Below are 26,509 nucleotides of genomic sequence, written 5' to 3'. Positions count from 1 at the left end.
AGGTTGCCCTTCATTCACACAGCAGATCTAGTTAGCTCTTTGCCCAGCTGTACCTTCCCTATCTCCCCACTGCTACCCTCACCCCCAACATAAAAACACATTTATAGCCTATAGAGGTATAGGCAAAGGTAGAATTTGGATGTTTATGGATCTGCTATCTTTTGATGAAGACCCAGGTCTGGTTGACTAACTTCAGTACACTGACCACATGGAGAACACGTCTGCTACAGTTAACAAGGTAAAATACTATCATTACCTTTCATCGTAACTGGTATTTTATAGCTTTCATCTTCTGAAGAAAAATCAAGAATGCACCTTTGCCTTGTCCTTAATGTCCCAGTTACCTCATTATCTGAACAAGGCAAAATTATGTAACACTGGTTGATACATAAAGCAGCACTGTCTCAGGGACTGGGATTTTCCCTTAAAAACATGGACTGGCCATTTGCTGGCCATAGAATTTTTGTAGGAAATTCTAGCATGTTTATGCTTTGGAATGATCATCAGCAATTGCTGATGACTGCAGCTGAAAAAAGAAAACAAACAAAAAACACCCCAACCCCAAACCCCAGCTGTCAACAGTTTCAATTAGGTAAAGAAAACCACATAATTCTCTTTATAATTTTATGGGGCAATTAAAATGAAACTAAGTAATGGATTTTCAACACACACACACACACACACACACACACACACACACACACACTTGCCAAGCATGTGTGTAGCAGTTGCAATAAAGCACACTCTCCTATAGTTCCAGCATTAATCAGAACCTCTTACTTGATTTCTTTTTCCTTTTGAGTAGGAATGAAGGAACGCAGGTTAGGAATTGTATGTATGGAATGAGCAAATTCTACCAATTAAAACTTTGATTTCTGCCCTGGATAGGACCATCTCAATACATGAGCACTACTGCTAGAAGTAAGCTGTCCAGAGTAAAGGGAGTACATTTAAATCTTTAAGGTGGAATCCCTTTATGACAAGGATATTCATCCTGCACCCTTATTAGCAAGCAGATAAATTGTACTACGAGTTTTGGTTTATTTTTAAAATCACCTTCTAACTAGGTTCCAGAGGACCCGATTTGAGTTGTAGGTATCTTTATCATGGAATGATAGAAGAACCAAGATGTAATGCGGTTCTATCATACTTTTGAAAGATTGCTGATTCTCTCCCTGATAAAGCCTTATGTGTGAAACTTCGAACTAAGCTCAAATTCACATTTTTCTCTCTCATACTTGTTTAACGACAAATTTATTAAACAAACTAGGTATTTCACCTTGAAATAAAAGCAAGACTAAAAGGAACACAGTACTATTGCTGTTACAAATAAGCTTCATCATACCCTTGCACAAAAAAGACATAAATACGAACATGAAAGTCATAACTCATTTATTGAATGAATAGTATATGCAAGATTACCAATAAAAGGAAACTAATACTACAAACTACAATTCTGAAAATAAAGCCAATATAACAGGAACAAAATATACATAACATGAGAGGAATGTTTGATTTTGACCCATAATGCATTCCTTATCTTTACAATTAACCTAAATGTCTGTTAGAACAAAACTGTATACCTTGGTCTAACTTTAGTGCTTTTTAAAAAAGCAACAACATTCTAGAACACTTTTCTTTTGCTTTGAGATATCTGAGTCACACATTTGTTCAAGTACATAGATTCTGATTCAACAGTAGATCTACATATCTTGTTATTCTCTTAATATCTTGAGTAGCATGTACTCCTGAGCAAGTACTATCTGAAATTCTAAAATGGATGATCCTTGAAATAAAATGTATTTCAGTTGTGGGTATTTAATAAACTGAGATGAAAGTAAAACTCACCCCTCCCATCCCCCCCTCCCCCCAGGAACAAAGAGCTCTTATTAAAGTATAGAAACTCAAGTCTATCTTTCTACTCTAAAGAACATTTCTTACTAACATTTCTGGTAAGGCAATAAATGCTCCAGAATAATCTTCAATATACGCTTGCAAAGATTACACTGTTTAATATCGATAACGAAAACAAAACAAAAAAGGGAAAAAAAAAGGAGAAAAGAAAAGACGCTTCAAAATTTCAAGCTAAAATACGCATAAAAGACAGTCATGGCAGTATTTTTTGAAATGATGTAAATGTTATATACTTATCAAATAATTTCATGCTTATTAAAACTACAGTTAAGGACTTAGGAGATGAACGGTAAGTACACTGCTGAGGTCCATTTTTCTAAATAGTCATACCACGATGTAATTACTACCCAGAAGATGATGATGCTACTTGGGAACATAAGTACTGTACAATTTTTACATTGTAAGGCACTTTTACTCAGCATGTGACGAAAACATGGATAGAGAATCAAAATATTAGAGGTTTACAACCAAAGGTGATTTTTCATGTGACTTCAATTTACATTTCAATTTTTAATGAAAGACTATTTAGCCAATCACACCACAGTGAGAAAAATAGGTAGCCAGCCACTTATCTAGCCAACCAAATGGTAAAGTGCTATTCTGGTTGCTAGTGGCAGAGAAAGGGTTGAAGAAACCCATACAAAGTCATACAGTTTATTACATAACAAATCCATTAACTGACAGCTATTGTATTTGAAGTCCATTACATGATTATTGACTGGCCATTATTACCCCCGGCACCTTCCATTTTTCCTAAAAACATCATTACAGTAGTTGTCCAAAAATGAAGGTGCTCTATTATTCCATGGGTAAGTCTATGGCACACAATGTAAAAATGATCTAGACACAGTGATTCAAAGATTTAAAATAATGGGTTTCAAGCTGCTGTAGGGAAATAAAGTACAGATCCTTTGGGAAAAGTCACATAGCTTGGTAAACAAACATCTAGATCTGTCGTTGCACTTCAAGTCATGGTGAATTTTGAAAATTCATCACATACACACACAAAAAATCCAATGGTATATTTAGAGCAAAAGGAGAAAAACATATAGGGCAATCCACTACTAAAGCTAGTTTCCTTCTAAAAATAATAAAAGATGGTTAAAATAAAGCAATCATCGAGTCCCTTGATTTAAGTAAATGTGTGAATACACACTTGACAAATATGACTTTAAGGGACTAGCAGTTAAAAAAAATCAGTCATTAAGCACAGTGTAATTTTCCACCTGTTACATTTTTAAAATGCTTTTCCATAAGCTGCAGAATATCTCAATGTACAGTCAAGTTAACATGTTATTTCTTGTTGGCTAATTTGCTTTAATGTGGTAGGTTAACTAATAATTCAGAAATCAGAATCCCTACCCTTGATATTGAGGTGCTATGGTAATATTCGGCAGAACACAACTAAAATTTTTTGGTTTTGCCATAAAGAAATATATAAATGTGCTTCAGCAGGTAAGTGGAAGAAAATATCACTAGCTAGAAATGCCAGTGTGAAAATCCTTTCTAAAAAGCTGGGTTCTTAGGCTTTGAGGAACAATTCAGATGATCAATAAAACAACACTGAACCCTACCAGGAGAAAAATAGGACACAGAATCCTATTTTATAGATAAGCAAAGCAATGAATGAAAACATTAAAAATATTAAATAAAGTTTCTAAAATAGTGGTCACAAAATTAAAAATAAATACTGCTTTATGCAAAGACTGTTTTTTTTTTTTTTTACTTCTACAGCACATGAGATCTCCTTACATACTTTGGGCCAATATATGAAGTGTTCCACAACAACACGGCACTTGAGAGGAACGGGTTTCAGACATGGTGGCTAAAGTCCTTAGTAAGTGGTAACCCTTTAAAGGTTAAAGAGGCTTAATTTGCTGTTGCCAAATGTTAGTTTAAACTTGAAAGGATCCAATCATTTTGCTAGAAGCTCTTTGTATGACATGAAAAGAGAAGAGGGTTACTGTCAAGAGAATTTTGCCGTAAGCACTGGAGCTCAGAGCTTATAATCAATCACCAGTTGCCTGAGTCCATGCTGGTCAGTGAGAACAACTTTAACAGGAACCAAATGAAAAGCTTTAGCACACTTCTTGGAAGAGATTTTTAGCATGTGCTGTCGAAGCCAAGAGAAAAAGAAGGTTCTCTTCATTTCTCGCCTCCATTACTTGAGTGCGGAAAAAAAAATCATAAATTCCCATGTGCTGCCACCAGAGGCGTGTTTGCACTGTAAAGTGAAATTTGCTTATGCTTTCCCTTGAGTATGAATCCACTAAACAAACTTAGACACTCTAAACAGTAGAACTTTGTTCAGTCCAGAAATATAGCTTACTTCATTTCAATGTCTGCTTTAACTGTTGACACTATACACAGGGTTAATAGTGTTTCAATTGCTTCCCAGAAACTGCAAACTACAGCTACGTAATATCAACATGTCAAACTCTGCCATCTAGTGAAGGCTCATAAAACAAACAAGATGTTTTTAGGCAGTTCAATGAAGGATCTAAGAGTTGGGCAGTAAAAAGTTACAAACCCTTTTTGATTTTAGAAAACAGTGAAAAAAGAATAGTAGTTATGGATGTCTTATTCATTCCCAGTTTTCTAACTCTGTCCCATGAACCTGTTTAAAAGATGATAAAAAAATGTAAAATATGATGCTTGAGGGGAACACAATAATATAATGTTATTGAGGAGCAAGAATATCTTATTGGTTTGACATTACAACTACATTTATTGATAAAGTGGATAGCTTGTGTTTATTATTACAAAATCAGCTAGTTAAAAGAAAAAAACTATGCAAGCCTACACATCCTCAGCATTCTAGTAACATGCTTAACTAAACATAATAGCATTAAAAAAAATCATACTGCACATTGTTACCTCAATACGTATTTATCAGTGTGTATACTGTATCCTGACAACAGAGCCAATATAATTAACTTTCATACCTAGTTTCCATTAAGTTGCTGCTGAGTTAGTTGTTGCTGATCAATTTCTACTTTTCCCCGGCTTTTACTCTCTCGTTCCTCATCTTCTTCATCTCTCTCATCATTTCCACTATGATTTTTACAATATAGTCTACAATGATGAAAGATAAAAATCTCAAAATGTTTTGTCATTGTTGATGAGAATATATTTATGTCATTAGTGGATGAGGTCCATGCCCATTTAAAATCTGAGTTTCCTCATCCACACTAAAAAAACACCCCACAATTAGCTATAGGTCCATTTCTGTCTAAAAGATAGAAAGGAAAGCACTCTATCAATGAAATAATAAAAGTTCGTCTGAAATAAAACCACATATGTCCAAATATAAGGCAATTCCTCACTTTGCCCAATGAGATTAAAAAAAGTTCTTGGCCAACATGAAAATATCAACTTTTAGGTATATATATGAAATAATGAAATTCTATAATGTTTCATATACATAATTTCAAAGCACATTTTAGGAAATAATATAAATTGTATATATGCTGCTGCTTTCTGCTCACATTTCATGAAACAATTTTACTCAAACTCCTCAAGTACCTTTTCATCATTAGTGTCCTGGCCTTTACTAGAACACCTTTATGAGTCACCTAACAGTTTTCCAGGTACTGCATTTAGCTCTGTTTCTCATGATGTAGACTGGCTCCTTTAATTTCTTTTTTTTCCCATGACACTGACCTTCTGGGAAGAGTCAGACCATATGCCTCGTCAACTACACCACATTTTGGATTTATCTAACTGTGGTAATGTTTTTGTTTTGGTTTGGTTTTTAAGAGTCTTTTTTACAGTTTTTTTTTTCCATTTTTTGGCCGCTCTGCACAGCTTGTGGGATCTTAGTTCTCTGACCAGGGACTGAACCCAGGCCACGGCAGCGGAAGCACCGAGTCCTAACCACTGGACCGCCAGGGAAGTCCCTGTGGTAATGTTTTATTTGGTTTTCTCTCACCCTTTATTTCCTGTAAACTAGAAACAAGGTCTAAGGGCTTAGTTAAGTTTAGGTTCAACTTTCCTGTTAGTCCAGGATACTTTGTAGGTAATCCTGCATACCTCAGGATGCATGTAATTTCAGAATGTCCTGCTATGAGTGTGCTGTTTTCACTTGCTTAAGGTGGTAGAAACGGCCAGATTTCTCTATCGTAAGGGTAAGTATTCCCTCTTTGAAATTAACAAACCATCTCTGGAGGGATACTTTGACATCATGCTGTTCCGACAACCTTTTACTTGGGTATATACACTATATACTTGAAATTCATTGTTTTTAATGAAAATGGCAATGCAGGTGATTTTGAACAAAGGTTTAGGCCACCTTACTGTACATACATCAACATATTTTTTATAGTTAAATACCCCTACAATAATCAAAGAAGGGTGGGAGCTGATCTGAGCTCAGTTTTAGGTCAATTATACACAAGATGACAAGATGGAACAATGCTTAGAAAATGTTCAGTGGATGCCCTCTTGTGGTCAGCAATGGATAGAAGATGATCACAGGAATTCATCTGCCACAAATGGTGTAAGACTAGGTTTAACATGAAAAGTTTCTAACAAGTGAGTAGAATAAATGGCAGGGGTGGGGCTGGGGGGGCAGCAATAACAACTGACTTCTGACCTAGTTTTGCTCATCATTTTTTATTCTTAAAACATTTTCAAAGAACTATGGAGAATTTCTACTCTTCAAACGCTGCATGTTAGGAATCACTTTTTAAATCATGAGTTCAAATATCAAATATCACTTCTATATAGTACACCTGTGAAGTATCTTCCCCCAAATATAACCTGAATCTAATTAAGCCTTTGAGCCAACTTATAAATTACAGGATATACAGAGGGGTAGAGAAATGAGGTAAATGACATCAGGAAAACGCAAATTGATAAATCTAGAATATGGGACTTTTACAGGACAACTTATCAGGGTTCCTTAACAGGTAGAAGGAAAAGGCAAGGGTGGAGTGGGGACTGCTCTATATTGAAAGAGACTTAAGAGACATCCATTAAATGCAATGTAAGGACCTTGCATGTATTGAGGTTTGAACAAATCAAGTCTAAAAAGACATCTTCAAGACAACTGGGGAAATGCCAAAGTGAACCGGGTATAAGACGATACTAAGAATTTACTGTTAATTTTATAAGATGTGATGATAGCATAGTGATATTAAAGTATGTAAGGATAAAATGACAAGAGATCTGGGATTCTGCTTTAACATACCTCAGAAAGAAAAAAAATGTAGATGAAACAACCGTGGCAATAAGTTGGTACCTGCTGAGACTGGGGTTGTTATACTCTTCTATTTTTGTGGGCTTTTAGAAATTTTTATAACAGAGTTTTATCTAAAAGGATGAGCCCTTTCTGGTTAGAACAAATTTTAATCTTTTTATCGGATTATTTTTCACTCAAGGACTATTTCCCATAGGCCTATTACGTGTCTTTCACCAGTCTGGACACCAAGGCCGCAGGTGCTGACCAGTCAAACAAGACCTCTGCTGTCACAGAACTTACTGTTTTATGGTGGGAGGCTGACATTTTAGAAAAATACATATTTAAATAGCTTAGAAATACAATAAAGACAATAAAACAGGATAAACAGATCACTATATAATCTTCCCTCGCCTTTTTAATATGAATATATTCAGGATCCAGAAAGGGCTGGTAAAGAAAGAAAGCAAGTCACATGTAGGAGGGAAGGGAGCCACTTCATTCAGAAATATTCCTCCTTGCATTTCCTTTCATTTGTCCATTCTTCTCTCCCCAAACTGCCTGCTTACGGACTCATTTGAACTCCATGGTCTCTATGAAAAAATCTGGAATCCACTTCTAAGCAGATTTAAGAAACAAATTTCAATGTGAAAAAGTAAAAAGAGCATTTCAAATCATCATGGATCCCAGTTCAAATACTTTTGTTTAGAAATGATCACCGCAACATGGTTTTCTAACAGCTAAAAAATAAAAGCCATCTAAATGTCTAAAAAGAGAACTGATTAAACAAACTAATACACCCATACACTGGAATACTATGCAACCATTAAACTGGTGATGTACAACTGTTTAACGTCACAGAAAAAAAATGCCTCTACTAAAGATATAGTAAGTGGAAAACAGGTTATAAAAGAGTATATATAAGAAAGTTTTGTTTTTATAAATATACACATATACACAATCACACAAATGTCTAGAAGAAAATATTCCAAAAGATTTAAAGTTATTATCTCTGGCGGTAGAATTAAAGTTGACATTTAGTTTTATTTTTCTTATCTACATTTTCCATTTTTTCCTGAAATGAAAACGGATAACTATTGTGAAAATATCTAAATAAAGTTAAAATATAAACACAATAATTCTCCACATATCTAATTCTAAACATTTTAAATGGGCCTGTTATTTTAAAATATTATTGGCTACTTTTAAAAATAATGGATTGCTCATGAACCATATAAAGGAGAATATAAAATTGCCTCTTCTCCACCCCTATGCAACGAATGAGAGATGACAACTATTAAGTTTGCTGACTACGCTCCCAGAAAATTTTCTATGTATAAAAAACATACACATATCTTGTACATGTGTGTACACACGTACTTTTTATATGCTAAAATAGACTCATGCAACTTTTCCCCCTGACTCAATCACTGAAATAACCTCTCCACAACTCTACACATGGGTCTACTTTATTCTTTAATTTCTGCATAGTATTCCACTAGATGCATGTATGTACTAAAATTTATTTACTAAATCTCCTGATAGAATTCTGATTTGATTTTCTTTCTTTCCTTCTTTCTTTCTCTCTCCCCTTCCTTCCTTCCTTCCTCCCTCCCTCCCTCCCTTCCTTTCTCTCTTTCTCCCTCCCTCCCTCCCTCCCTCCCTCTCTCTCTCTTTCTTTGCTATTGTAGGTGAAAAGTTAAAAATCTTTTCCCATTCCACATGAGAATTTCACCTTTGGTTAACTCTTTAGCTCTCTTCCTCTAGCAACTTAACAAAAATTAGTGTGTCAACTATTTTACTAAGCTATGTTACCCCCCCAGTTGGTAGACTGTACCTGGACTGGGAAAAATATGCATATTCTGATAAGAAGTCTTATCTTTGGTCCTCTTTCAGTGTGGTGTAACCTGAAAATTATCTATGCCTATATGACTGTATTGTTAAGAGGTGCTGACTCCAATGGGGTATGAGGCTTTTCCCCAATGTGGATCATATCTTATTGGACCTGAGCTGTCCTGCTACAATGACTGCTGCAAGGACTCTCAGAGAAGACGAATATTTGATGCCACCCTGCTGGCAAGCTGCAGTTCTTGTCTATATTCTTCCTGAGTAGACTGATGCCATCTGGGGTAATCCTGTCAGTTTGAAGTATAGCTGAGTCTAAGAAGATGCCCTAGTGGGTGTTGCCACTATCGCTAACGATAATGCAATGACACTTCTTGCACATACATCTCTGCACTGTTGTCTGCTCAATCCCTACAAGCACACTAGTAGCAAAAGATATACATTATTTTAAGGTTTTCATCTCCAATAATAAATTGCTCTCCTAAAAAGTTGTACCAATTTATTATATTCAACCTTAACATGGAATAAGAATGCTTGTGTCTCAAAAACCTAGCTAACAGTAGATAGTCTAAATCCTATTCATCTTTGCCAAAATTGGTAAGATCTTGTTTTAATTTGCATTTGATTCATTACTAATAAGGTTGAACAGTTTTTCATGTGCTTATAACCCATGGCTATTTCTTCTATAAACTGCCTGTTCACGTCCTTTACCCATTTTTTAAACTGGGTTGTGTTTTTCGTAATGATTTGGAGGTCTCTTTAGGTAGTCTAATTTTAATGTAGTCAAATAAAAGTTCTGAGTTCCCTATCATGCTTAGAAAGGCCACCTATACTCAAGATTGTTTTCTTTTCTTTTTCTTTGTTTTTAAATTTTTATTGGAGTATAGTTAACTTACAATGTCGTGTTAGTTTCAGGTGTACAGCAAAGTGAATCAGTGATTCTTTTCCCATATAGGTTATTAGAGAATATTGAGTACAGTTCCCTGGGTCAAGACTGTTTTCTAAATGGAGAGCCAACTGTATAGATATCAGGTACTGAATTAATCCATTCTGTCTCCACATATATAAAATGCTACCATAATTATTTATAAGATTCCAACAAAGACACGGATCTATCTTCTGTGATCTTCTGTGATCTATCTTCTGTGATACTGTTTTAATTGCTATATGATTGGCTTTGATATCTAACAGGGGATTTCTCCTCTCAATTGCATTAAAAATTTTCTTGGCTTCATGTGATATACTAGTTGGCTACCCCAATATCTATCCCCCACCACCCTCCATAGTACTAAACCACATTTCGTTTGGGTAGCAATGTGTCCACTAAGAGTATACTTCCCAGCCTCCTTCGGACATATGACTAAATTCTGGCAAATGAGATGCTGAGCAGAAGCATGTATGGAACTTCCAGGAAGGCTGATTAAAGCCTGACTCAGCTGGAGCAACAGCTACTTTGTCCTTCCATCTTCCTTTGCCTTTGCTTCCTCCTGCTTCCTATGGAAGGAAGCCCAAGGAGGAGACAGCAGAAAGGCGCTAATGGGGGCCAATGATAACACTGAGAAGCTGCCTACCACATCTGCACTGCTTTCCTCTGGACGTCTTTTAGGGGAGAAACAAACTTCTATCTCGTTTAAGCTTCTATTTCTTTTCCTGTTATATAAGGTAACAATCATTACTAATAGACAATAATACCACATTTACTTTTTTAGATAAAACTCAAAAAATTGGATTTCATTAAAATTGTATTAAGTATATAGATTAATTTGGGGAGAATAGGTATCTTTCAAAGTTGAGTCTATCAAGGAACATAATATATTTCGTCATTCATTGGGGTCCTATGTAAAATGCTATTTTTTAAGAAAGGTTCACCATTGGTGTATGTATATGCACACGTGTGTGTGTGTGTGTGTGTGTGGTGGGATAGACATTTTTCCTTTACATTTTCTAAGTAGTTATTACTGGAATTGTTTTTAAAAATTCATCTCATATTCAGCAGCCTTACTGAGCTCTTATAAGTTTTAATAAATTCAGAGTTGATTTCTTTGGATTTTCTTGGTAGACAGTAATGTCAATAATATTGACAATTTTATTTTTCTCCTTCACAACATTTACTATACATTTTCCTTCCTTTTCTCATTGCACAGGCTTAACCCTCAAGAAAAAGAGTGACAGTAATGTTGGCAGTTGGCACCTTTGTCTTGTTCCTGATCTGAATGAAAGTGTATTGATATAGTGGCTCTCAATTAGAGATGAACCTGAGAATCACCTGCGGAGTCATCAAAATACACGGTTTGGGCCTCAACCCACTGAATTTAAATCTGAGGGTAGGACCTAGGCATGAACATTTCTAAAGAGGGCCATATCCACCTCCAGGCGATTCTGAGGCTCAGCTCTGGCTAAGAACCATGGTCCATTTACTTTAACACTAAATAAGCTGTTTGCCGTTTTTGTCTCTCCTAACACTCTATTAAAACTCCTAGCTTACCACCAAGAGCACTCTTGCTACCTTACTTTAAAATTCAGAAATGGATGTTGAATGGTATCAAATGTCTTTCCACTATCCACTAGGATTTTTCTTTATTAATTGTAACAGGTCACATTTATATATTTCCTAATTTTGAATAATCTTTAAATTGTTAGACTACAGCCCTGGATTTGATTTTCTAATATTTTATTTCAGATTTTGGTACATATATTTATAAAAGTTAAGACTTGTCTCTAGTTTTAAAATTTTTGTTGTTAAATGCTGTCTTTGTTAGGTTTGGTGTCACAGCTATGCACGTGTTACAGAATGAACCAAGAAGTTTTCCATTTTTTGCTATGTGCTGGACGTCTCTAAATAACATTGGAATTATCTGTTCCTTCAAGGCTTGATAGAACTCGCTTGAAAAACACGTGCCTTTATTATTAAGCGAAGTTTGGCCAATTTTATAATACAGCATTAGCACCTCACGCAATCACCCAAATGACTTGGTGACTGCTTACGCAAACTGCTTTGTCCATGGAATAGGAGACCCTGAGTCACTGGTTTATTGCACGCTGGGAATGTGAGAGCAAGGAAGTGCTTTACAACTTGCAAAGGCAAACCAAATAAATATTCAGGGATCTCTACCAACTTATTCTCCATTCGATTAAACAAAGGGAACCATTGTAGATTCACATTGATAACACTAGCCCAACGCAGCACTGGTAAGTGGAGGCCCATAAAAAAGAGGGTAACATGTAATCCCAAATCTCCAAACCTTATTCTTTCATCAGTCTTCCAAGTGTATCTTTTCAACTTCTGCCTTCACAACTATATCCTATTCTAAGTTACCCACAATTCTCACCTGGACCCTCAGCAGTAGCCTCCTACCACCCACACCCCCTCATTTGCTCCCTTGTTTCTCTCCCATCTTAGGGCCTTGCACACGCTGTTCTCTCTGCCTAGAACGCCTTCCCAATGCCCACATTCATTTCGCCCTTCATATCTCTGCTCAAGCACTATTTCCTTAAGGAAATTCCCAAACACTCCCCCACTACAGACTAGTAGGTTAGCTCCTCCTTGTTACATGCTGTCACAGCGCTTTGTAACATCTTTTACAGCACTTACGAAGTTTATGATTGTATATTTATGTGACCATTTAATTGATATATCTCTCTCCCACTAGACTGTAAGCTTTCATGAGGACACTGTCTCTGTCTGTTTTGATCACTATTGTATGCCCAGCTCCTAGCACAATGCCTGGCACACAGGAAGCATAAAAATACTGATTGAATGAATGCTAATCCAGGGATGTGTAGGCAGAGGAAAATGTCAATTGCAGTACTCATTTCTTATACAGAGTCCTTAGTATTCTACACTTGGCTAAACACCACCTAAGAAGAGTGAGCAAGTAAACTAATGTCATCTATTTAAGGGCAGTTACTTATTGACAAGTTTAGGAAAATGGACAATTGTTCTCTTACTTGTAAATTCCTCGTGACATATTTTCAATGTATTTAGCTTTGTCTTGTACTCCACAGTGGTAATGGTAAGTCTTAACACAGGCTTTTATTTCACATCCAATAGTAGCACCGGGCTGACTGCAAAGTGTACATTTCTGTTTAAGGGAAGAGAAAGAATAATCATAAGCAGTATTTCAAAGTTTATGCAATCTTATTTCTTCTATTTTAGCTATTTCAGCCAAACAGTCCACGTTACAAAGAAAACAGCCAGTTTTTCTATTGAAAAAGAGTGCACTGAACTTATTGTATAGCATATGTATTAAATAACACTGCAATTTAAATCAAACTTTGATAGACTTTCTAATATGTAGTCACCCCTGATGTTTCCATTATTTAACCACTAACCATCAGAGAGCTGACATTGAAACATAAAGGGAACACTCCTTAATACTGCCAAACACACACACAAAAATATATTCTATATTTTAGTGGTTGGCTTCTTTTTCTCCCTGAGATCAGTTCCTTTCCTATTATGACTGGGGGGAAGAATGAGAAGGTTCTCAGAGAGGGATTGCTACCAAGTAGGCAAAAGGGCAGAAACAGACTAAAGGGGCTGACATCTTTTTAAGACTTAAGGTGATTGTTGGAAGAAGGGTTTCATAGTCAAAGAAGTTTGAGAAATGCTAGTTTTCAACAGATTACTTGATTGCAGAACTTCTGACAGCCTTCCTCCAGGAAGGAGGGTATAGTAAACAGTTCCCGAGTTTATTGAACTCCAGATGCCCTTTTAACTTTGGAGCAGTGGGAGAGCATCCCGATGGACTGACTTCCTTTGGAGCACACTTGGGGAAATGCTAGGTTAGTGTTGACACTAAGATTCAACAGTGCAGAGGTAAATAAGTTGATCAAGAGAATGTGAATTGTTATCCTAGTCACCTATTTGACTTTAGCTGTATGACACAACATTGTGCTACATACGATGAAGTGATTTTTTTCCTCTTTATTTTTTCTTTAGTACTCCACATTCTGTTTTAAAGGAGTTTCATTTTTAGAAGAGTAATCAAAGTATCAAAAAACTGAACTGGATTTAAATGGAACAACTGACATCAATAATCTTTATACCTTCAAAAATGCAGTTCCACAAAGAAAAAGTCATTTCTTATGGATTCAGACAAAGATCAACAATGCCTGAAACCGCCAGATGAAAGATCGAAGGGGAGCTTCACAACGGAGGGATCAACTCACCACCTGAATCCAAGGTCAGACATTATGACTTGTCTGATGTGATAAAATATGGATGATATAGTCCCACCTGTGAAGTGTTCTTACCCCCCCCAAAAATGTTGAAAATGAATCTAATCAAGCTTTACATCTAACTTCCACTTTAAAAGAAAATCTGGCGGATAGAGGGACAAGTTAAATAGCATTGTGAAAAAGCAAACAGACAAATAAAACATGTGGGATATTCTACAGGACAATTAATTTGTTTTCTTCAACATGTCAATGGCATACAACAAAACAAAAACAGAAACAACAAAGACAGGGAGGAGGGAGTGCCCTAGATTACTTAAGGGAAATATAACAACCAAATGTAATATGTGAACCTCCTCTGATTCACACAAACCAACTTTAAAAAGATAGTTTTGATACAATTGGGGAAATACGAACTAGGTATTAAATAACACTGAAGACTCATTGTTAATTTATAAGGTGTAATGACATTGTGGTTAGGTAAGAAAATGTCCAACTTTTAAGAGATACATACTGAAATATGTAGAGGTGAAATGATATGAAGTCTCAGCTCTGCTTTAAAATACTTCAAGCAACAAGAATAAAAGGCATAGATGAAACGAGTGCCGCAAATTCTTGATAACTGATGAGTCAAGGTGATGGATAGACGTGTGTTACTAGTCTTTCTAATTTTGATGTTTGAAATTTTTCACAATAAAAAATTTTTTAAATAAAGTCATTTCTTGAGACAACTGCTGTCTTAAAGAAAAGATTCTGCATTCCAATGACATTTTATAATATTCACAGACTGTAAAGGAGTAAGTCATCAAATAAAGATGCCATTATTTCTTAAAGCTATTTATTAGTAATTCAGTATGTTTAAAAACATGAGACTTAGGCACATTTTATAAAGGAAATTTTAAAGCTACGATAAACATATTAAAAGACATAACTATGTATGTGAACTTTAACTGAACAGAAGGCTCTGAAAAAAAATCTCCTTTTATTTAAAAAAAAAAAGAATGAATAACAACATGGGGAGATTCTCAATGTTCTATTGGGGTCATGGAATTTTTCTTTAAGCGAGCTTAAACAATTTAACATTTTAAACTTAATAAGGTGTGTCATGTTCACATCTTCATTTATTTTACTAAAAGACTCTCAAATACCCTGAAGTATAAATCTCAGTATAATTGTCTTAGGTAATGAAGTTACATAGAAAGAAGAATAACTTTCAGTAACATCAGCATCCTTTATTATATTACAAATAAGTCAAATATATACTTCACTTTAACATATGAACTACTTTATATTAAATTTTTTGATGACTGGATAAATTTGAGATGTGTTCTAAATTTAAAGCACAAAGTCAGAAGAGTAATGTTGCATAGCATAAACATAAAAGCACAGACCATTCTTTTTCCTCGCTTAATCTCCTGAAGTACAGTTTTAATATCAAAATCTCCAAATTCTGCTCTTGATGTTGTTGTGAGCTGGACTGTGCCAGAAGAAAATAACTAGAAAAGAAAAATGCAGGAACATTTAATATTCAGAATCCTTGTGAGAAAAAGATTAAACAACTTAAGAACAAATATGTTACATTATTTTAATATCCTGAGAAAGATGACTTTTCCTTAATAATCAAGTACTGACTCAAATATTTTTTAATCTATTCACGTCTGATTAAAATATAACCCAAAATAAGGACAATGGAATGAAACTAAGGTTGCCAGTGTGGAGCCAAGATTAAATGCTTCATTTAACAAGGAGAGTTCAGCAGTGTCACCCTGTCATCTCAACTATTTTACATTTCCACAGTTTCAAAAATAGTTTAAAAGGACAAATTTCCATCATAGATGCAGATGAGAATCACCTAGAGATTTTTTTTTCAAACTAGACATGTTTGGGATCTACTCCAAGGGTACATATTATGGAAAAGCTCCCCAGGTAAATTTGATATGCATCTCTGGTTAAGAACCTCTGATATTAATAATATAATCTAAAAAAAATTTTTTTTGGCCATGCCATGTGGCTTGTGGGATCTTAGTTCCCCGACCAGGAATTGAACCCGGGCCCTTGGCAGTGAGAGCGTGGACTCCTAACCACTGGACCGCCAGGGGATTCCCTAAATAATATAATTTTTTAAAACCTAATCATAAATGGGATGAGTAATTCAATACAATCTAGTTCAAAAATGTTTACATATGCTATATGTCAGACCTGGATCTAAGGATGCAAAGATAAGATATAGTTCTTACCCTCAAGGAATTTAAGAGTCTATTAGGGGAAAGAGGCTCATAAATGAATAACTGCAATATAGTATATGAAGTGCAATAAGAAAGACTTTTACGAGGTTATAGTGGAGGCCAAACATAGCTTCCAAGAAAAGTTTATAAAGCTGAAATTTTTAGTTATGAAATCATTAATTATGGATTATCTGGAACATAGTAACTATACTTAGGATTACTTTAAATCGCACTAAATCATAAAGGCTATATTTTTTAAAATCTAGAGTTTATGAAGATTTGGGATTACAGAACTTCCCGTTATAAAATAAATTAGTCATGGGGATATAATGTACAGCATAGGAAACAGAGTCAATAATATTGTAATAACTTTGTACGGTGACAGATGGTAAGTAGTCTTATCGTGGTGATCATTTTGTAATGTATAAAAATATCGAATCACTATGTTGTATACCTGAAACTAATATAATATTGTAAGTCAATTATACTTTTAAAAAAAGATTTGAGATTATAGAATACACTATTCATAATTCTAAAACACTAATGCTGGGGAGGAAAGTTCTATATTTGGTTACTAGCTAAATGCTTTTCCAAAACTTGGGTTTAAAGGCACATAAAAAGCACCATACTTACCATGCACTTATAATGTGCAGCTGCCTTCTTGGCATTAAATATATGCAGTTTTCCTCTTGCTTCATTTTCTTCCTCCCCTACATGACAAAATCCACATTTAGGCCTGGTGTCACTAGGGCTGCTTCTGTGTGGAGACCTATCTCTCTGCAAGTGTAAAAGAAAATGAAAACCTTGAAAAAAAATCCATGAAAATATGCTATCAGTACCTCAAGCTTAGTTAACACTTCAAATGATTAACTTTACCTATCAACACAGTTCAGATGAAATATTCATGGTGCAACAAAAAGTAAGAATCCAACATTTTTCTACTTACATAGGAACTACTCTCCATTTCATCTGTTCCATGGGAGGATGTGGACCTGGTATCTTCCGACAGTCCTTTAAAATTAGTTTTTCGTGGCCTTCCTTTGCGACTTTTCTTTTTACTTTTAGGTGATGAGGGCTCCAGTTCATGTTCATTAAAACTTTCTTCTAGATCAGCTGCTTAAAAATGAACAAAAGCTTTACATGGACCAATCTTAAAATGAGCATTAGTTCATGGGTCCTTAGAACCTATGTTTCTCTTTAGAATAAAATCACCTCAAGATATGGGGAGAACTGATCTGTGGTATGTTTGATATAGTGGCCTAACATTTCATATAAATGCAACAAAAATGAAATACAAAGAAATAGTTTTACTATAATAACTGTAAACTTAATTATTTCCATCAAAGTTATAATTCTATGAAAATGAGTTTTGTGATCTTAACTGTGCACAGAATTCAATAAACATTTCCAAACTCTAATAAGGGAATTTTTTAGAATTAGATCTTGTATAATTTTTTTTTTACCATAGGTTTCAAAGAGTTTTACCTCACACTGTTGGTGAAATCAGAACAATTACCCAGAAAATAAACTTGCTATAACTTGGAAAGCTAAATGAAAATAAAGTAGGTGTATCTGTGCTGTCCAATATAGTAGCCACTGGCAACATGTGGCTTTTAAAAATTTAAGTCATTTATAATTAAATGAAATTAGGGCTTCCCTGGTGGCACAGTGGTTGAGAGTCTGCCTGCCGATGCAGGGGACATGGGTTCGTGCCCTGGTCCGGGAAGATCCCACATGCCGCAGAGCGGCTGGGCCTGTGAGCCATGGCCGCTGAGCCTGCGCGTCTGGAGCCTGTGCTCCGCAACGGGAGAGGCCACAACAGTGAGAGGCCCCCGTACCGCAAAAAAGAAAAATTAAACCTTCAGTTTCTCAGTCACACTGACCACATTTCACGTGTTTATTAGTCACATGTGGCAAGCTGAGTCTCTACTGGACATCACAGATATATAATGTTTCTATCATAACAGACAAGTTCTATTGTACAGCACTGCTCTAGATAGCTCTTTAAACTATCATGAAAATCAAAAGATCAAATTCACCAAGGAAGATATCTACAAATGAACTAACCAATTGATCAAGTAATTAAACAAATATTAAGTATAAAAGGAATTTCTAACATAAGTGGTAGAAAAGCTATGGTGCAGGTTGTCTGTGTATACGTTAATGGATTAAACAAAATTTATGGAGAAGTTTTAGAACTGTGCTTCCCAGTAATTTGAAAAGTATTTCTACCATTAATAGAGGTGCTTCATTCAGTTATTCACTAAAAATATTTATTGAGGGCCTACTGTATATAAGACAATGTACTTAGTGTTCAAAAAGGTATAAAAATCAAATATTCACTTGTCTTAGTGTCAAACTATAGAAAGTTTTAGGCATAGTTCTAATACCTACATTGTTTTCTCTTTTACCATAAATTATCGACTATAATTCCACGGACTAATTTCTTCCATGAGAAAGCATATCAACTCCTCTTCTCAGATGCTGATCTTTCCTAATAAATACTTTAAAGGGTTTTTTCCTAAGCAATAAAAGCACATTCATTATGATAAGGAAAGGGTAATTTAATCAGTATATTTGAATATATAAACTCTAAGAACTGAGAGCATTAGACCATTTGCAAAACAGTTAATAAAAATTTATATCAATGTAACTTCACCTAACTATGGTAGGATTTAAGGGAAGAAAGGGGGGGGAAGGTAAAAGTGGATAGTGTTTTATAGGCAATAAGACAAATTCATGTGAATAACTCTCCCTGTGAAGACAGACAAGTCAATTAAAGATAATTCTGATCTTAACACTATAGCAAATTTCACATCAGAACACACCACCTACTTTAAACATTCAATCTGACAATTTTTAAGACACAGAATTTCATTAAAGCTATTAGAATTACTTGCATGTGCCAAAAATTAAAATGAAAAATCATAACCAAATGTTCCAATCATCCTGATATATATTACAGCATATATATGATATACATAATATTCTGTTATTTACAATGAAAACAAATAATCACTAGCACTATAATAACACTACATTGTTAAACACCTATAAAGAAATTACTTAACTGATTCCATTATCAGGCCAACATGGCTATTTTTCCAGATGGCGTATTTGTCTGTCCTAAACATGGAATCGTTCAGTATAAAATTTTAGGGGACTTTACCAGCAATAGTAAAAAAAAAAAAGAAAAAAAATCACAAAAGATTGACAGATTTAACTATATTAGACTTTTAAACTTCTGAAAGTAAAAAAAAAGTGATAAAATTAGAAGGCAAACAAACTGGAAGAATATCTGCTGTACTTATGACAAAAGATTAGTATCTTTATGATCTGATAAGCTCATAAAAGATTAAGACCCCAACAGAAAAATGGGTGAACCGTATGATCAAATAATTCGTAGAACATAAGTAGTTAAATATACTTTTAGGGACTTCCCTGGTGGCACAGTGGTTAAGAATCCCCCTGCCAATGCAGGGGACTCGGGTTCAATCCCTGGTCCAGGAAGATCCCACATGCCGCGGAGCAACTAAGCCTGTGAGCCATAACTACTGAGCCTGCGCCCTAGAGCCTGTGAGCCACAACTACGGAGCCCACGTGCTGCAACTACTGAGGCCCACGTGTCTAGAGCCCATGCTCTGCAACAAGAGAAGCCACCGCAATGAGAAGCCTGCGCACCGCAACGAAGAGTAGCCCCCGCTCGCCGCAACTAGAGAAAGCCCGCGCACAGCAACAAAGACCCAACACAGCCAAAGTAAACTTTAAAATAAATAAATAAATACACTTTTAGAAAATTTGATGTCTCTAAGTCAAAGAAGTGTAAATTAAGTGATACACCATTTTCACCTATCAAAACAGCAGTCTTTAAGTAGTTGTAAAAAACTTCAATAAACCCAACAAAAAATGTGTTAGAAATACAAATATAAAAGAAGCCCCACAAAAATGTTGAGATAAGCCATGCTTCTGGATGAATAGGATCAACATTAGAATGGTATCAGTTCTTGCTAACCTAATTTAATGAAACGCTGATAAAACAGAATTGAAAGTTGATTCCACAGTTTTCTAGAAGAGTAAATATATAATACGCAAGACTATCTTTTTAAAAAAAAGATATCAAAATATACCATAAAGCAACAGTAGTTAAAACACTGGCATAGGAATAGACACATGTCAGCAGAAGAGAAAGCCAGGTTGAAAAGAGACCCACATGCATATGGGAAATCAGAGTATGATAATGGTAGCATTTCAAATGAGTGGGGGAGAGACATAATGGCACAACTGGGTACCCATTTTCTAAAAATTCAGATTCCTTTTCTCATACTATATGAAAAAATTAGAGATGGATCCAAAAAATCTAATAAAATAACAAACCAGAAATGTAACAGAAGAAAATGGAAGAGATTTTTTTTTTTATAATCTTGGGGTTAGGACACCTAAGAAGCCATTTAGTGGCAGGGAATTAATATCTATATTTTACAGACAGCACTTCAAATCAATTTTAAAAAGACAAACCTTGAAAGAAAAACGTGCAAAGGATAGGACTGACAATTCACAGAAGAAATATAAATGACTGAAAAAACATGGGCAGAAGTACAACCTTACTAATTACAAGAGAAATGGAAATTAAATGAGATAAACAGATTCGTAAAAATTATAAGACTGATAATATCCAGCACAGTTGTAGGGAACTGGACACTCTCATACACTGTTGGTACATGTGACAGTACTGATTCCCAAATGTTAAATGCACAGTCTCTCCTGGCATCCCCATTTCTAGGACTTTATCCTATAGAATCACTTGCATAAGTACATAAGCACATACGTATAAGGAAGATCAATGCAGTTTTATTCCTATTTCACATAAAAAATAAATATAACTGATTTTTATTAAGAGAAATCCTTAAATAAACTATGGTTCTATTTATTCTATGGGATGTAACACAACTGTTAAAAAGAATGAGGTTGATCTGTATGCACAGAGAAGGGTGTCTGATATATCACAGAATGAGAAAAACAAGTTGCGTAACATTATCTATGTATACTCTGATGCCATTGTATTACAAATAGTGAGCATATGCATATATATGTAAGATTGTACGTATGTAAGAAAGGTTCTAGGAAGATTTACAAACTGTTAGTAGTAGGAACTCTACTACTACTGAGAGTGTGATTTGGGGGGTGAAGAGAGGGCTTTCTGAATTACTTTTATAGTACTTTTGTACTATTTTAATTTTTTTTAACAATGGGCTATGTACTACGATTGTATTTAAAAGAATTTATAACATCCAGTGTGGTGAAAGGAGGGGGTAAAGTCAGCTACTGCTGACGGGAATATAACCTAGCACAATCTTTCTAGAAAGTAATATGGCAATGCATATTGAGAACCTTAAAAAGATTAAACCCTTTGACCCAGTGATTTTATTTTTGGGAATTTACCCTAGAAAATATTTGAAAATTACTTGCACATGAAAATGTGAGTATGAAGCTAGTCACAGCACCTTTGTTTAAATTTTTCATGGTTACTTATTATTTTTCCAATTCAAAACTGTGAAAATGTTTTAATATTCTTAAAAGTTATTTTTAATAATAATTATAAAAGAACTATCTGCATAAAAGTAGGGAAAATCTTCCTTTCCACCTTCCAATTCCATGTGCTCTGCACTCCCAGCTGGTACCCTAGCTTCCTTGCTTCCCTTTCTTCATACTCACTCTCTTCCTCTCAAGGTACCGTTAACTTAACGCTTCTTTTCTCAATCTCAAGGGTAGAGAGCCTGGTTTTGAATCCTGGATCTGTCACAGACTGTGTGTCCTCGGACCTGAGACCTACCTCAGAGGGTTCTTGAATTAAATGAGTTAGTTCCTGTAAAGTACTTAATCTAGAACAGGGCCTGGCACATAAGACACTCTCAATAAATGTCAGCTATTATTTTCTATGCATATGCAAATCCGTTTTAAAAGCATATACAAACAAATGGCATTCTAAGCATACTATTCTGCATCTTGCCGTTTTCCATTTAATATGTAAATGCAAATACCCAAAATATAAGAGCTAACATTAGAGCTTTTTGAGTTTTGACTATACAGGATGTGCTATGCAGTTTACATGCATTATCTTATTCAACCTCAAAATAGCCCCATGAGGTTGTATCAGTCACCATTCTCATCCTCCGTTTTATAGATAAGTAAATTCAGAAAAGTTAAATAATTTTGCCTAAGATCATAAAGCTAGGGAGTAGCAGAGTTGGGACAAACACATGTCAGTGAGTCACTACTATATGCTTTGGAAGTAGTAATACCCACTATCATGGAAATAAACATCTTCATATGCTCCTGCAAGTTAGAAAAAGGATAGCTATACATATGCTTATGTATACATTGCTCTGGAAGGACACAAAAGAAACTGACAGCAGATGTTGCTTTTAGCAAAAAAATTTGGAAACTGAGATACAAGGACAAGGATGAGAGGAAAGCTTACTTACAGTCTACACTCTTTTGTATTGCTGATTTTTGTACAATGTTCATATACCTATTCAAACAAAAGAATATGGGAGAAAATAAAACCTTACCCTTGTATTCACAACTACAATTTCTAAAAATCCAGACTTGATAAGGTAGGTAGCAAAATAAGGTTGTCCTCCTTTCCTGTGCCACCAAGTGTTCCCCACCTTTATGAGTACAGATGTCCATGTCACCTTAGAACGGCCAGGCCCTTCTCTGTTACCCTTCTGATTGCCCCTATGCGACAGGGGGGTGACCAACTTACCAGGAAACCAACTCTCCCCTCCTCCTAGTATTGTATAAGCCCTACCTGTCCCTTTACCAATTCTCTTCTCCCTCCTAATCAATGTTTTCCTCATCTTATATCTTCCTGGTTTAAGCCCCATTTCCTTCCTTCTCCTAAATTCTCACATCACTTAACAGTATGAAGTAGAAAGGACCCCTGGACAGAAAGTCTGAAGTCTGCCACTTTCTAGGCCTTAACTTGGTGAAGTTACTTAACACTCGCAAGTCTCCTGGTATATCAAATAGGACTAATAAGAACACCTTCCTGAAAAGGCTGCTTTAAGAAAATGTTTGAGAAAAGCACTTTATAAACTATGAAATTCTATTCAATTGTTAATTATTACTTGTCATACCTTGTGTAGATTGTAAGCTCTTTGTCCACAAGAGGCTTCTTTTCTAAACTCCCAATGTGCCTACACCCAGCAGGCACTCAATAGACGTTTGTCGGAATGTTTCTTTTTCAAGAAAAAGGCCAAGCATTAAAGTTGGGGTAAGCATTACCACATCTGCTTTGAATCTTTAGGGCAGCTACAAAAGCAAGACTGGAGGTCATCTGCCCTGCCGTCTCCAATGGGAACGTGGTGAGCACTTGCTCTGCATGCCCCTGGTCACAAGCAAAACTCTGCTTTTCCAGTAAAGTTATCAGATAAATGATTTCTTTTAGGCATATGCATATACATATATAAATATGTAACATACATAAATATATTATTCTTAATTAAGTGTGCCAAAATGAAATATGATAGCTGGGATTGAATTTAAAATAATCCAGGTGGAGGAAGTGGGTAAGGGTATAGATGAAACAAGACTGGCCAGGAGCTGACGGTTACTAAAGCTGGGTGATGGGGCTTTTTTTTTTTTTATGCTCTCCTCATGTCCCTACATTTTTTTAAATTTCTTAATTTTATTTTTTTATACAGCAGGTCCTTATTAGTCATCAATTTTATACACATCAGTGTATATATGTCAATCCCAATCGCTCAGTTCATCACACCACCACCACCACCCCCCTGCCGCTTTCCCCCCTTGGTGTCCATACGTTTGTTCTCTACATCTGTGTCTATTTCTGCCCTGCAAACTGGTTCATCTGTACCATTTTTCTAGGTTCCACATATATGCGTTAATATACGATATTAGCTTTTCTCTTTCTGACTTATGACTCTATACATGCATCCATGTCTCAACAAATGACCCAATTTCGCTCCTTTTTATGGCTGAGTAATATTCCATTGTACATATGTACTACATCTTCTTTATCTGTTTGTCTGTCGATGGGCATTTAGGTTGTTTCCATGACCTGGCTATTGTAAATACAGCTGCAATGAACATTGTGGTACATGACTCTTTTTGAATTATGGTTTTCTCAGGGTATATGCCCAGCAGTGGGATTGCTTGGTCGTATGGTAGTTCTATTTTTAGTTCTCTAACGAACCTCCATACAGTTCTCCATAGTGGCTGTATCAATTTACATTCCCACCAACAGTGAAAGAGGGTTCCCTTTTCTCCACACCCTCTCCAGCATTTGTTGTTTGTAGATTTTCTGATGAAGCCCATTCTAACTGGAGTGAGGTGATACCTCATTGTACTTTTGATTGGCATTTCTCTAATAACTAGTGATGTTGAACAGCCTTTCGTGCGCTTCTTGGCCATCTGTATGTCTTCTTTGGAGAAATGTCTATTTAGGTCTTCTGCCCATATTTCGATTGGGTTGTTTTTTTAATATTGAGCTGCATGAGCTGTTTATGTATTTTGGAGATTAATCCTTTGTCCATTGATTCATTTGCAAATATTTTCCCCCATTCTGAGGGTTGTCTGCTCGTCTTGTTTGTAGTTTCCTTTGCTTTGCAAAAGAATCTACGCTTCATTAGGTCCCATTTGTTTATTTTTGTTTTTATTTCCATTATTCTAGGAGGTGGATCAAAAAAGACCTTGCTGTGACTTATGTCAAAGAGTGTTCTTCCTATGTTTTCCTCTAAGAGTTTTATAGTGTCCGGTCTTACATTTAGGTTTCTACTCTATTTTGAGTTGATTTTTGTGTATGGTGTTAGCGAGTGTTCTAATTTCATTCTTTTACATGTAGAGGTCCAGTTTTCCCAGCACCACTTATTGAAGAGGCTGTCTTTTCTTCATTGTATATCCTTGCCTCCTTTGTCATAGATTAGTTGACCACAGGTGCGTGGGTTTACCTCTGGGCTTTCTATCCTGTTCTATTGATCTATGTTTCTGCTTTTGTGCCAGTACCATATTGTCTTGATTACTGTAGCTTTGTAGTATAGTCTGAAGTCAGAGAGTCTGATTCCTCCAGCTCCATTTTTTTCCCTCAAGACTGCTTTGGCTATTCGGGGTCTTTTGTGTCTCCATATAAATTTTAAGATTTTTTTGTTCTAGTTGTGTAAAAAATGCCATTGGTAATTTGATAGGGATTGCATTGAATCTGTAGATTGCTTTGGGTAGTATAGTCATTTTCACAATATTGATTCTTCCAACCCAAGAACATGGTATATCTCTCCATCTCTTTGTATCATCTTTAATTTCTTTCATCAGTGTCTTATAGTTTTCTGCATACAGGTCTTTTGTGTCCCTAGGCAGGTTTATTCCTTGATATTTTATTCTTTTTGTTGCAATGGTAAATGGGAGTGTTTCCTTAATTTCTCTTTCATATTTTTCATCCTTAGTGTATAGGAATGCAAGAGATTTCTGTGCATTAATCTTATATCCTGCAACTTTACCAAATTCATTGATTAGCTCTAGTAGTTTTCTGGTGGCATCTTTAAGATTCTCTATGTATAGTATCATGTCATCTGCAAACGCTGACAGTTTTACTTCTTCTTCTCCAATTTGTATTCCTTTTATTTCTTTTTCTTCTCTGATTGCCGTGGCAAGGACTTCCAAAACCATGTTGAATAACAGTGGTGAGAGTGCACATCCTTGTCCTGTTCCTGATCTTAGAGGAAATGGTTTCAGTTTTTCACCATTGAGAATGATGTTTGCTGTGGGTTTGTCGTATATGGCCTTTATTATGTTGAGGTAGGTTCCCTCTGTGCCCACTTTCTGGAGAGTTTTTATCATAAATGGGTGTTGAATTTTGTCAAAAGCTTTTTCTGCATCTTTTGAGATGATCATATGGTTTTTCTGCTTCAATTTGTTAATATGGTGTATCACGTTGATTGATTTGCATATACTGAAGAATCCTTGCATCCCTGGGATAAATCCCACTTGATCACGGTGTATGAACCTTTTAATGTGTTGTTGGATTCTGTTGGCTAGTATTTTGTTGAGGATTTTTGCATCTATATTCATCAGTGATATTGGTCTGTAATTTTCTTCTTTTGTAGTATCTGTCTGGTTTTGGTATCAGGGTGATGGTGGCCTCATAGAATGA

The 26,509-nt window shown here is 35.5% G+C and overlaps 1 protein-coding gene across 6 annotated transcripts in view; it reads right to left on the bottom strand.

Annotated features, from left to right (window-relative positions):
- Window positions 1-1,375: 1,375 nt before the first annotated feature.
- The window catches only part of PHF6 (PHD finger protein 6), a 52,459-nt gene continuing 27,325 nt past the window's right edge, over window positions 1,376-26,509 (bottom strand). For 2 of the 6 annotated variants that reach the window (XM_032620003.1, XM_032620007.1), the window contains 6 exons: window positions 17,288-17,454; window positions 16,975-17,118; window positions 15,508-15,612; window positions 12,887-13,020; window positions 4,860-4,989; window positions 1,376-4,531 (listed from right to left, as the gene is read on the bottom strand). In XM_032620003.1, coding sequence (XP_032475894.1) covers window positions 4,860-4,989; window positions 12,887-13,020; window positions 15,508-15,612; window positions 16,975-17,118; window positions 17,288-17,454 — 680 coding nt within the window. In that variant the 3' untranslated portion in view covers window positions 1,376-4,531. Of the gene's footprint in view, window positions 4,990-12,886; window positions 13,021-15,507; window positions 15,613-16,974; window positions 17,119-17,287; window positions 17,458-26,509 lie in introns of all 6 variants that reach the window. The other 4 variants (XM_032620004.1, XM_032620002.1, XM_032620005.1 and 1 more) reach the window with 4 other exon arrangements.

The sequence above is a fragment of the Phocoena sinus genome, chromosome X (assembly GCF_008692025.1).
Source record: "Phocoena sinus isolate mPhoSin1 chromosome X, mPhoSin1.pri, whole genome shotgun sequence".
Lineage (NCBI taxonomy): Eukaryota > Metazoa > Chordata > Mammalia > Artiodactyla > Phocoenidae > Phocoena > Phocoena sinus.
Note: the sequence above shows the minus strand (reverse complement) of the source record. Positions and strands in the feature narration are given on the sequence as shown.